The sequence below is a fragment of the Trichechus manatus genome, unplaced genomic scaffold (genome assembly GCF_000243295.1).
Source record: "Trichechus manatus latirostris isolate Lorelei unplaced genomic scaffold, TriManLat1.0 scaffold00002, whole genome shotgun sequence".
Classification (NCBI taxonomy): domain Eukaryota; kingdom Metazoa; phylum Chordata; class Mammalia; order Sirenia; family Trichechidae; genus Trichechus; species Trichechus manatus.
This window is the reverse complement of record NW_004443938.1, coordinates 40,953,486-40,966,657: the sequence shown is the minus strand read 5'-3', so window position 1 is coordinate 40,966,657 and position 13,172 is coordinate 40,953,486. Positions and strand designations below refer to the sequence as shown.

General features: G+C 42.0%; 1 protein-coding gene and 3 non-coding genes across 4 annotated transcripts; all 4 read left to right on the top strand.

Annotated features, from left to right (window-relative positions):
- The first annotated feature begins 4,008 nt into the window (after window positions 1-4,008).
- RPS12 (ribosomal protein S12) lies at window positions 4,009-6,714 on the top strand. The gene is made up of 6 exons (XM_004368908.2): window positions 4,009-4,065; window positions 4,174-4,224; window positions 4,407-4,523; window positions 5,598-5,700; window positions 6,126-6,227; window positions 6,626-6,714. Exons 2-6 carry the CDS (start codon window positions 4,211-4,213, stop codon window positions 6,686-6,688), a joined length of 399 nt encoding a protein of 132 aa, XP_004368965.1. The 5' UTR covers window positions 4,009-4,065; window positions 4,174-4,210; the 3' UTR covers window positions 6,689-6,714.
- Window positions 4,749-4,820, top strand: LOC111820328 (small nucleolar RNA SNORD101). Its single transcript, XR_002823887.1, has one exon. It is a non-coding gene; the product is annotated as a small nucleolar RNA SNORD101 (small nucleolar RNA).
- LOC111820348 (small nucleolar RNA SNORD100) lies at window positions 5,974-6,053 on the top strand. Its single transcript, XR_002823901.1, has one exon. It is a non-coding gene; the product is annotated as a small nucleolar RNA SNORD100 (small nucleolar RNA).
- Window positions 6,396-6,525, top strand: LOC111820339 (small nucleolar RNA SNORA33). Its single transcript, XR_002823900.1, has one exon. It is a non-coding gene; the product is annotated as a small nucleolar RNA SNORA33 (small nucleolar RNA).
- Window positions 6,715-13,172: the final 6,458 nt, after the last annotated feature.

Here is a 13,172-nt window from a genome sequence, read left to right as displayed (position 1 = left end):
GAGCTAGATGTTCCCCGAGACCATGGTCCCCACAGCCCTCTGCCCAGCAATTCAGTCCCTCAGGGAGTTTGGATGTGTCTATGGGGCTTCCATGACCTTTTCTTGTACAAGTTTAAGCTACAACCAATTTTGCTTCAGTATGTTTAAAAGTATATGCTACATAAGTTAGGACTACCACTAATATGTTCCTGAGCTGCATCAGGATATTTTTGAGCTTACTCCTATTTCTTAGCTCCCAGTTTATCCTCTGTATTTCATTTATATCCCAAAAGGTAGGGGCATTTTAAAGGTTTTCAAATAAATAGTAGTTTTCTGGATGCCCAAAGGCTACAACTAACTCACAACAGATAATAATTTGACGGTACTTCTCAACATGGCTTTCCTTTAAGTACATCATCTACTCAAATGCTTTTTTAATCTTATTTCATTCAGTGAATTCATTCAGTATACATTTGTGTAATGCCTCCAGTATGCAAGTCACTATACTAAGTACTAGATAGTTTAGTATAGGAGAAAAGTATTATCTAAGAACATTTCCATATTAATTTCTTTAGAAGGTAAATAACCACTTCACAGGTACAGTGGCAAGCATTTTAAACAACCACTTTATTTTAATCATCTCAACAATACTGTATTGTTATCACCATTTTGCAGGCTCAGAAAAGCACTTAACTTGGCAAAGGCCACAAAGTGAGCAGGAGTTTGAACTCAGTTCAGCTGGGCCCTACCACTCCAGGATGTAACATCTTTAATCTGTCCTGGCCCCACTTGTCTCTCCAGTTCCAGTCTTCCACGTAAGCTTTTAGCAGTTTCTTTCTATTATTTATTCTGTTCTACATCTCCTTCTTTAATATGTACACTTAGAAGATTCAGAAACTCAAGTTTCTACTGCTCTCTCTTTTTCTGCAATATTCCCTTTCTTCATGTATGCAACTTTTTACACAGTGAGGTAGAACCTTTCACCTTATTCCAAGCATAAGCGGTGAATAGCCATCATTGAATTCTCAGTTTTCTCTCTCTCACATTTGGGCAATCATTCAAATGGCTTAAGCGTTAAGAGCATGGACTTTGAAGTCAGACTGGGCTCAAATACCAGCTTCCACATTCACTAGCTGTGATATCCCTGTGGGCCTCGGTTTCCTAATCTGTTAAAGATAGTGAGAAATAACAGCAATACCACGTAAGAGTATGACGAACAAGGGAAAAATACATGTTAAGAATTTAGCATATTATCTGGCACACAGAAAATGACAAACAAAATTACCTATTATCACTATTGTTCCTAAAATAAACTTTAAAATTCATTTATTTTCTTATGTATTTGACTCATATTTGTGTACACTATGTAAAAATTATAATTCGCTGGTATAAGAGTACCTCTAACTACTACCGTCTACTTAGTATTTTCCATCTTTGCCGATACCTAAGATTGAAGAGTAGGTAACCTTAAAAGTAAGAACCTGGTGGCACAATGGGTAAGGTCTCAGCTGCTAACTGAAAGGTTGGCAGTCCGAACCTACCAGCCGCTCCGTGAGAGAAAGATGGGCCAGACGGCTTCCATAAAGATTACGGCCTTGGAAACCCTATGGGGCAGTTCTACTCTGTCCAAATGGGTTTGGTTTGGTAACATTTAAAGTAAACTAAGAGAATCTATATTAAAGAATCCTTGAAGCACCAGTCTACTCTTTAACTTCATTTTTGGGATTAGAACCAGTAACATAACTTGGATATCTTTTTTTTCTTTTTTTAAATGTAGCTCCAGTTCTAAGGAGGATTTGCTACTGATAAAAAAAGCATTTATTAAGTTAACAGAATAGATTATGAGTTGTTAGAAGACAGAAACCAAGTTTGCTTTGGTGATTACTACCTGGGAACAGTGGCATAGGCCAAACGGCACTTAATCATCCTCTCCCCCATAAACACCTTGTTTGACAACTAGTATTATTTTCTTCATTGTCTTTACTAAGTTCCTTATCCTCCCTACTCCCGACCCCTCCAAGATTTTTTACGGAAAAAATCTAGTATACTTAGCATATTAATTTTAATTAATTTTAGATGATGAGAAATATGCTGAAATACTATTTACCACACTCTCAGAAGTACAAATATGTTAAGGCAACTTCCAAAATACCGAAGCAGGCATTAGTGCCTGTGCCTTACTCTTTCCTCTATTTAGAATACCCTCTCTTCTGCTCCCAGCCTCACCTGTTTGGAATACTTTCGCTTTTCTTGAGCCCATTGCAAACGTTGCCGCCTGCCTGAAGTTCTCATACCTTTCCTCATCGTCCCCAGTTCCTAACCGTACGGGCCACGTAGTACCTCCTCTGTGGTCTTCAGACATTCTAACCTTTGGTTTAAATTTTAATCTCTCCACAAGTATCCACAGTAGCAGGGATATGTTTTCTCATCTTTATAAACCCCCCGGCTTTTTTTTTTTTTAAAGCAAAAGCTCAACAAACATTTGTCTAATTAAGTGAACAACATTTGGGAATGAGTTATGGATGGAAAGAAACAGGTTCAACACTTTTCAAATAAAATGTTCTCTCTGGAAAGCTAAACACGAACTATATGAGTTATTAAAATTCCAGCATGTCTCTGTTCTGGTCAACTAACTGGCATTTTTACCACTTTACCCATTCCTGTTTTCTTCACAGCACTCCTGACACTGACATTTTATTCACTGCTGAATCCACAGCGCTGGCTGGTATCAAAGACAAAAAACAAACAAACAAAGAAGTCGATTCCGACTCATAGGGACCCTGCAGGACAGAGGAGAACTGCCCCATAGGGTTGGCTAATATCAAGTGCTTAATAACGCTGACCGGCTTGGGAGCTTGTCAGCAGAGGAAGTTCAAAAAAAAAAAAAAAAACAAAGTAAAAAGAGACTGTACTGATTATATTCGGCTATGTTTCATAAGTTTGCTTTGAAATTACTGCAAAAGTGAAAATGCTGCTTCCGTAAAATGTGAGTTTTGGGATTCTAAGACTCCATTTCTAAATCCTCCAAGCTTGGGTGGCTAATTAATGCCAGATTTCTCAGACTACGTTTTTATCCCTGTATTTCCAGACCCTATTTCTGTGTCTGGCACATTGTAGGTGTTTAAAATGCACTCAATGAATTCTGATTTGCGCGAGATCACGAATTCAGGGCACAATTAACTAGTGGAAAAACCCTCCATTTATAACCAACTATACTTGGGGCCCTGGTGGCGCAACGGTTAAGTGTTTGGTGGCCAACCAAAAGGTCGGCAGTTCGAACCCTCCCAGCCGCTCTGCGGGAAAAAGACCTGGCGATCTGCTTCCTTAAAGATTACCATACAAACCCCTTGCCAGGAGTAGATCCCGACTCTTAGCGAACCTGCACAACCTAGAAAACCCTATGGGGCACTTCTACTCTGTCATATAACGGCCCTATGAGGCGGAACCTACTCCACGGCACAGAACGCTATAGTTAAAAACCGGAACCATCCGCCTGGCTGGAGGATCCTTGCTGGGAAAGCAGAGTTTGCGATGTGCTGAGTACTTAAATTGAGACAGCTTCCACCTCATGAAAAAACAAACCCAGATTAGGACTGCGCACAGAATGACATATTCACGGATACTCAGTGGTTTAGGGACATTTACAAAGATACTGCCGCTCCAGAACAGCGGGTCGACTGGAAATTACATGCCGTAGTAAGTACTAAAACACGGGCGCCCCCAGGAGTCTTACAAGACCATGTGAACACAGTCGTTACCCGTCTCGCGCACCGTAGAACGGCTCTCTGGACCTGCGTGGGCCCCGCGCCTGGCGTGGGGAGGGCAATACGAGGCTGTCCGCGTGGCGCCTGTTGCGCGCACCAATGACTGGCCGCGCAAAGACGAAAGAATCGCAGTACCCTTGCTTCCGAACCGCCTCAATCCGGAAACAGAAACCCCAGCAGCCCGGCACCGCGAGAGCCACCCCTTTCTTAGGAGGGAGTGCACATGCGCGCAGGGGTCCTGAAGAGCCTTAAATACCGTCATGAGCGCATGTAAGATCTCTTTCCCTGTCGCCGCCGAGTTGTGCGGAGGCGGAGGCCCGGGGTGAGTGAGGCGCGGCAAGGGTGGTGGGGACTCCATGCTGAGAGCGGTGATTTGTATCTGCGTCGGAATAGGATTGTTTAGTAATTCATGGTCGTATTTGTTTTTCAGTGCGTTCAAGATTCGGCTCCACCCGTAATCCACCGCCATGGCCGAGGAAGGGTGAGTCCGGGTGCAGGAAAGGCATGGGCCGCAAGCCGGCGAGGTGGGGCGGGCCACTGGGGCCGCAGAGCGCCCCGAGCGCACCTTGGTCTATCTTTGCGATTGGTTTGCTGTGTCTAAGGCATTAAATAGTAGGGGCATTTTCTTGGTGAAAATTACTAATCATTGTCACTCGGTTTCAGCATTGCTGCTGGAGGTGTAATGGACGTTAATACCGCGTTACAAGAGGTGCTGAAGACCGCCCTCATCCACGATGGCCTAGCACGTGGAATCCGCGAAGCTGCCAAAGCCTTAGACAAGTACGTTTATCAGTTTCAGTAACTGGGTTGTTGCAACCGGAGCAAAACTTCAGCCAAGGGAAGAAACCATGAAGTTCATGGGTTAAGCACAAATGTCCTGAACAGCATCCGTTCTACAGGAAACCTAGGAAAAGGTATAAGAATTCAGATCTAACTCACTGCAGTAAAGTGGGTTTCCGTTTGGAATGGGAGCGAGTACTCGATTCTTAAAAGTAAAACTACAGTGTTCGAATGATGACTTGTGTTGTCGGATACCCCTTCACTCGCTTTATGAGTGAAACATACAGTCTGACAAACCTGTAGTTTTGGGAGCTAGTCAGTAATTTAGATTTAATCTGGAGGACAGATGGATCCCAAAGTAGTTTACAAAACTGTAAGCCTAACTGGGATTTCAAGTATCTGTATTGGTTTACTATAGAAACAAATCCGTTAGAATTTGGGACATTTGTAAACATAATCGGTATAGTCTAGTTCCCCGGCCTGGTTACATTGGCGAAACAACTGCATGCGTTTAATTACTAGAGTTGAATTTAAACGTATTTTAAAGATTTCCAAACCGGATACATTTAAGTCATTTCAATTCAGTTTGGTGTAGACTGGCCTGTTGAATCCAGTGGAAACAGCACTCGCCTTGTTGGATGTACATCAGCAGGTCCTTGCACCATTTGTACCTTGACAATGCTGCACAATGTTAATTCGATGTCTGAGCCAGTAACAGGTAACAACTCTTTATTATGTGGTAGTTTACACTTCACATAACAATGGTTTCGTGTATGTAAGAAATTGATCTATAGAAAGGTAGCATGTTCTTTGGGCCATAAATTCCATACAGATACAGGATATTTGAGAGAATAGTGGAAAATTGAAGATTAGTTAATGTTTTTCTTGGAGAATTAAATGCATACTTTGTAACAGATTAAGTCACGATGCAGTTTTCTACACGTTTTTGATGTGGCCTGTTAACAGGTGTGCTGCTTGTGTTTTGCCAGTGTAGCCAGTGCAAAGATAACCTTGTAAGAGCTCAAAAACAGTGGATTTAGACCTGATTTTTATAAGGAACATTTTGCATTTCAGGCGCCAAGCCCATCTTTGTGTGCTTGCATCCAACTGTGATGAGCCTATGTATGTCAAGTTAGTAGAGGCCCTTTGTGCTGAACACCAAATCAACCTGATTAAGGTGAGTTACTCATCTAACTTAAGGGTTTTTAAACAGCTTTTTAGAATTATTTAGATAGATAGGTTAATGAATTTCACCAGTTAAGGGCTTAATTATGGAAGGATTAATGCTATCAGTGTTTTGAAATCTCAAGCTTATTTATGCAGGTGTGAGAAAACAATCCTGGTGTTATGCTGAAACTAGTTGTAAAAGTTTTGTGCCTGCAGAACTAGACGCTAATTGGTGTTCCTAAGAGCTAAAATGGGGTATAGTGCTTATAGGTAATCTTGGTGTGCTGTACATGATGACAACTGGCTCCCTCTACTGAATCTGGTGAGGAAATTGCCATGTCACCCACCAATTCTGACTACAGCCACGTTAGGTGGTTATTTATAGTCTGTAGCATTATTCTTTATTAATATGCTGATGTTTATTTCCCCCAATAGGTTGATGACAACAAGAAACTTGGGGAGTGGGTAGGCCTCTGCAAAATTGACAGAGAGGGAAAGCCCCGTAAAGTAGTTGGTTGCAGTTGTGTGGTGGTTAAGGTAAGTTGGAACATGCCTGGGAGGAATTAAAGATGTGTTGAATTACCATGCAAAACCCTGTATTCCATCTAAATTGTTAAATAAGCTGGGCACCTAAAAGGAAAAAACTGGACTTCTGAACAGACCGAATAACTGCATTTTAGAAAAGGAAAATAAATCATATCTTAGAAGCCAGCCATTGACTCTGCTTACCTGAATGTGTTTCTGCAGAAATTTAGGAAAAGCTGGCAATAGTAAAGCCATGCTACGAGCCTTAATGATATTCAGGTCATTAAGGTCCCTGAAAATGGCTACAGCTAATTTTGATAATAGGAGATGTAGCTTACGTTCCTAAGATTGCTGAAAGTAGTGCTAAGAACTTGGAGGTGTTCTAAGAATTTTTTTTTTTTTTTTTTAAGGACTATGGCAAAGAATCGCAGGCCAAGGATGTCATCGAAGAATATTTCAAATGCAAGAAATGAGCAAATAAAAAATTTGGCTCTTGGTGCTTTTTGTGTTTTATTTGGGGCAGTAAAATAAATATCTTTGTTAGTGAAATGAACAAAGGTTGTCATCAGTTTGGTTTTAGGAAGTGCTCTTAGCATTACCTGATTACTGTACTGCTTCATAGCTGAAAGCTCACACTTAACCTCAGTAAATGACTAGTAAAGACCCGTATAAGCGTTGACCTACAATAAGGAATTGGGTAGCAGCTGTAGTTATTTTGGTATGACCATTAAGGATCATGATTTAGATAAGCCTTGAAGCTGGAGAAGTGGGCTGAGGCTAGCTAAATTTGAGAGTTAAGTTTTACACATACAGTAGGAAAATGGTGTATGTGACTATCCTAATACCAAGGAGTGGTTATGACCATCCGTTAAGAGGCCATAGTAGTTCCCATAATTTTCACTGACCGAAAAGTTTTGTACAGAAGCAAGAGATGGCTCTGCAGCTGTGTCTAGCAATACACCCTAGTCCTGAGGGCCCTTGGCCCAGTTAAATGATGGGTCTTGTGTTACTGGCTTAGATGGAGCTGATTGGGAGGTGTTGAGCTAAAACTAGACTAAATAGAAAACTTAAAGCTGAGGTAGCTTAGTTTGTCAATATTAAGATGTGGGGTGTTCGTGTCTTGAGATCATAGGTTTGAGCCAAGTCTGGTTTTGCATACTATTCACTAGCACTCTAGTATCTGCAGTTATCTGTAAATCCTGGTAATTTACAGATTGAAATTTCTCTAAAATCTATGGGATGATAGGTCTTCTGAGCTGGTTATCTCGTTAGTGCTTTTAAATAAGCAGTAGCCTTGAATGTTGGGCATTGGTTTGGTGATGGTGGAACTTCCCTAGTGCATCTCACCCAGTGGAGGCACGTGTGGCTTCCAGGCTTAATATTTCAGAAGAAAGGCCGGATCATCTAATTTGGTGGCCTACTGGATAAGAGTTCAGCTGCTAACCAAAAGGTAGGCAGTTCAAATCCACCAGGTGCTCCTTGGAAACTATGGGGCAGCTGTACTCTGTCCTGTAAGCTCGCTATGAGTTGGAATTGACGGCAATGAGGATGGATCACAAAGGTCCCATGCACAAGTGGTACAGGATGCATGCAGCGTTTCATCCTGTTGTGCATGGGTTTAGGTAAGCAGTTGCTATTGTGGTGAAGCTGATCTGGTATATGCAAAGCACTTGAATGAGCCCTTCAGATGGTGTAATCAGGGATTAGCTGACATACTATTTGGCTTTTCTAAGAAAAACTGCCTTAGATTGTAGCTTCCTTAATATGTTACCATCTGATAGTGCCTGTTCTATGCCTGGGACAATTCTAGTTCTGGGGCTTGCAGTAGCAGGAAAAATGAAGTACACATATGTATTTGCTTTTTAAAACAGTTGCCCTGGAGTTGGCTCTGACTCGTGGCATCCTTGGGTACCTCTGGTCCAGTAACATTCTCAGGATCACCAGCATTTTGAGTCCATCACTGCAATCGTGCCAGTCCGTCTTGAGCATCTCCCTCGCTGGCCTTACGCCTCACCAAACATGATACTCTCCAGTTATGGATCCCTTGATGACATCTCCAAAGCAAGAGAATTGGGCAATATTTTGTTGTGATTCATTGGATTTCATTGCTAATTTTCAAAAGCAGATCTCTAGGCCTTCCTAGTTAGTCTGGAAGCTCTGCTGAAACCTGTCCATGGGTGATCCGGCTGGAATTTTGGGTGATCCGGCTGGAATTTGAAATACCGGTGGCATAGCTTCCAGCATCAGCAACACAAACCAGCACACAGTACAATAAACTGACAGGCAGGTGGTGGTTTTTAATACTACATTTGGTCTTATGGGAAATTCTAGTGTAATTCAGGGTAGGCAGATTCACTGTTTTTAATTGTAGCATGCTTGGAAGTGCATTACTGTTTCTTCACTCGTCCTTTTTTTGAGAATAGTGCTAGAAAAAACTTCCTGCCTTGAGATGCTGCTAAATTTTTTCTAATGTATGTGCACACAAACGTACAATACCTTTGCTTCCAGAGGCCCCACTCAAATTTGAAGTTAAAATCAATTCTTAATGTATGTTATGATTGTATGGGAGAGTAAAATGTGCTTGTAAGCTATCAGACCTTTTTGCGAAGTAGAATGAATAACAAACATGCATTTAATTACCCTTGCTTTGTAGTTCCTTGACTTAAGTTCTAGAACAAAGAACCTTCATCTCTTCAGTCAGCCATTTTTCATGTGCCCTTACTGGACCCTGTCATCAGGCCAAAATTAAGAAAAGTATTGAATGTAAGGATCAGCACAAAGCTGGTTCCTGTAAGGCAGAGATTAAACATGTCCCAAATGTCCAACTTTTCCAAACTGCTTTACCACTCCATCATCTCTAACATCAACTACTTCTTCAACCCTCCGTACTCTCCCTCCCGTCTTTGGGTTCTGTAATTCACTGCAACATGTCACAGAACTCACGAACTGTATAAAGGAAATGGCTCATCCAGTTGTGGAGGCTGGCAAGTCCCAAATCTGTGGATCAGACTGTAGGCTTCTCCCAACTCACATGGCTGCAGGGGCTGACAAACCCAAACTGGCAGTTCAGACCACAGGCTGCTGGCTCACAAGGCTGCAGAAGCTGGCAAATCAGGTCACAAAATAGTTCGCCGGCCCCTTGGAGTGGAGGCCAGTGAATCCCAGAATTGACAGGTCAGAGGTCAATTGATCAAGAACCCGTGAACCCATCTTGGGATCCAGATGCAGAGGGAGAAAGCTCCGCCTGGTCATGCACACATATACTTAGATGCAGGCTACACCCCAGCGAAGAGTGTAACTTGAGTAAGGGTGGGACTTGAGTCACGCCCTCCTGCAAGGCTGCAACCCAAGACACACCACACCAGTCCTGCCTCATCAACATGTAGAGGTCAGAATCCACAATACATAAAATGGAGGAAAACCATACAATATTGGGAATCATGGCCTAGCCAAACTGACACATAACCCCAACCATCACAGGGTCTATATACCTTATTTACGCAGTCCCGCTCAATCTTTGTGTGTGAGTCACAAAGACCATGGTTAGAAGGGCCATATAAAGTAACTCATTACGCCACAACTATCCTTCCCCTTATCTAAACTGACATCTCTTCCCTTGTAGAGGAGCCGTGCTGGTGCAGTGTTTAAACCCTTGGCTGCTAACCAAAAGTTTGGCAGTTTGAACCCACCAGCCACTCCACAGGAGAAAGATGTGGCAGTCAGCTTCTGTAAAACATTACAACCTTAGGAACCCTACGGGGCAGTTCTACTCTGTCCTATAGGGTCCCTATGAATTGGAAGAGACTTAATGGCAGAGGGTTTGGTTTGGTTTTTATTCCCTTGTAATTTCCTTGTGTGTAATTCCCAGTTCTAGGTAAAGCTGACTATCCACTTTTCACTCTGGTTCCTCAGCTGACGGGAGCTTTGCTGGAGAAAAATTCTGGTACCAGGCTGATTGGCATCATGATACTCAAGTGGTTTCCAGCTTCAGCTACCTGGTAATCTTGTTTTACTGTACCATGGAGTTGGCTGGCTCTCTTCCCTATTTGAGATCCCCCATGTAATTTTTTTTTTTTTAAGTGCAAAGTGATTTTTGTGTGTTTGCTTAATATTTCCTTCCTTTTAAACTTTCTTTGTGTTGTGCTTTAAGTGAAAGTTTACAATTCAAGTTAGTCTCTCATACAGAAATTTATACATACATTGTTTTGTGGCCCTACTTTCTCTCCCTATATTGTGACAGCACACTCTTCCTTTCCACCCCGGATTTCCCATGTCCATTCAACCAGCTCCTGACCCTCTCTGCCTTCTCATCTTGCCTCCGGGTGAGAGCTGCTCATTTAATCTCATGTATCTACTTGAGCTAAGAAGCACACTCTTCACGAGTATTATTTTCTGTCCCATGGTCCAGTCTAATCTTCATCCCCATGTCATCTTTATCCCCTTTACTTTATCCCCATCTTTATTCTTACTTTCTCCTCTACCTTACAATCCTTTCCCCATCCCTGTACACCAGACATAGAGGGTCTTTCTGAAGCTAACTTCTGTTCACCAAACATTGCCCCCTCTCACTTACTTGAAGTTATTTATACCAGCTTATTTTGTTATTTGTTATATTTCCATATCCATTGACACCTTGACTGCAAAGCATACTCAAATCTACCCCCCCGCCTTTTTCTTTTTAAATTAATGCAACACTAAAAAAAAACCAGGCTATTAAGTCAGCTTCAGCTCATGGTGACTCCGTGTGTGTCAGAGTAGAACTGTGCTCCACAGGGTTTTCAATAGTTGATTTTTCAGAAGTAGATCACCAGGCCTTTCTTTCGAGATGCTTCTGGTCAAACTCCAACCTCCAGCCTTTTGATTAGCAGGTGAGTGTCCTACCCCAAATCAACCCTTGACCTAAATCTACCATCTTCTCCTAAGTACCGCTACTCAAAATAGTCCCATCCTCTCATTCACTTTTTAATCTTATCTGGCTTTTGTTTTCATTACTTTGCTAAAGCAGGTCCATATGGTCACCAGCTACATCCCAACGGTCAAAGCCAATAGCTCATTCACAGCCCTTTCCTCTCCTGACCTCTCTCTGGCATTAATACTTTTTTTTTAATACAATTTTTTTCTGTCCTCTCTTTGGCCTTTGCCACACCCCTTTTCATTTTATATGTGCTCCTCCTCTCCGACTAGTCCTCCTCAGTCCCTCTGTGCCCCTCTCTGCCTGTCCTTTTAATTGTAACAGCGCTATCCTGCTTACCTGTCTACGGCCTTCCTGGGACAGGCTCCCACTCCATAGCTTCAAGTCTCTGGATTGCTGCGATTCCCAAATCTGTATTTCTTTGTTTTGACTTTAATCAGCTCTAGAGGCTGGAAACCCTATGGGGTGGTTCTACCTTGTCCTATGGGGTCGCTATGAGTTGGAATCGACTCGATGACAATGGGTTTGGTTTGGGTTTTTTTCCTAGACTGTAGTTATAGTGTGCGCTATAGCTCCCTATGAATGCCCCTGTCTTACACTTCAGTTTTGTATGCTTCAAAGTGAACTTTATCGTCTTCCCCTCAAAAACCTGTTTTTCCTTAGAGGAAAGAAAAGCTATTAAACATCTAGTCCATACCAGGCTCTGCGCCAAGGTTTATATATCCATTATTAGGTGTTACTTCCTACCACTTTGCCAAATCAGTGGCCTCAGGCATCCTGCCTCTACCTTGTTTTACGGCTATCACGGCGTCTCATCCAGATGATTGCAACAGCCTCCTGATGTTTATGCCATGAGTCACTCCTCACTTCAGTTATTCATGCACACTGCTTTCTGAGTTGTAGTCATTAAAAAATTAAAGTGATCATGCCTGTGTCTTTTCATGACTTCTCATTCTATTCCTCCTTCTTGAAGTGTCTTTCCTTCTCTCCACTTGGATATCTCCTACTCATCCTTCAAAACCCAACTCAAATGTCACACTTAAGCCTTACTGTTGTGGCTTGCTGGTAAAGGCTTATATGGGATTCACGAGGGAGCCCATCCAAGCTGAAGTGCCAGGGCAGAAGTAGATGCCTTCATTTTTTATTGGGGAAAACAGTTTTATGAAATGAGTTGCTGCATGTCCTCAGAAACTTGTTAAGGTCATCCCTCGTGTACCCAAAATGAGAGATCTCTGTGCCAAGCACTTGTCTTCTTGCTCATGGTCAAGGAGACTCATACTTCCCTTTTCACTTCGGCTACAAGAAACCTCCTTTTTTCCTTTGCTCTTAACTCTGTTCTACTCTCTATTTTTTTTCCAGTTATGATTTTATTGCATTTTACTATTATATATGCTCTTGAGAGTACGTACATCTGTTGTATCTTTCTTTTTATAATGTATTTTATTTTGTGGTTGAGAAGATACACATTAGAACATATACCAGTTCGACAATTCCTGCATGTACATTTCCATGACATTGATTATCTTCTTTAAGGTGTGCAACCATTCTCACCCTCCTTTTCTGACTTGTTCTTCCCCCCATTAACTCACTGCCCCCTAAGTTACCTATCTAGTCTTTCAAGTTGCTGTTGTCAATTTCCCATATAGATCTTAAAAGAGCACAGTATTCAAGACATAATTTTTTTTTTAATTGTGCTTTAGGTGAATGTTTATAGCTCAAATTAATTTCTCATGCAAAAATTTATACCCATATTGTTTTGTGACATTAGCTGCCATCCCCGCAATCTGACAGCACATTCCTGCTTTCTACCTTGGGTTCCCTGTGTCCTTTCCACCAGTTCCTGTTATTCCTGCCTTCTCATCCTGCTTTTGGACAGGAGCTGCCCATTTGGTCTCTTATATCTGATTGAACTAAGATGCACATTATTGTTTTTGTTTTATAGTCCTGTCGAATCTTTATCTGAAGAGTGAGCTTTGAGAATGGTTTCACTTCTAGGTTAACAGTGCATCCGGGGGCCATAGTTTTGGGGGTCCTTCCAGTTTCTG

Bases quoted from the DNA above. Each gene is read 5' to 3' on its own strand.
- RPS12 (XM_004368908.2), top strand. The intron at 5,701-6,125 runs GTGAGTTACTCA...TTCCCCCAATAG, and splicing joins ACCAAATCAACCTGATTAAG to GTTGATGACAACAAGAAACT. The intron at 6,228-6,625 runs GTAAGTTGGAAC...TTTTTTTTTAAG, and splicing joins GCAGTTGTGTGGTGGTTAAG to GACTATGGCAAAGAATCGCA.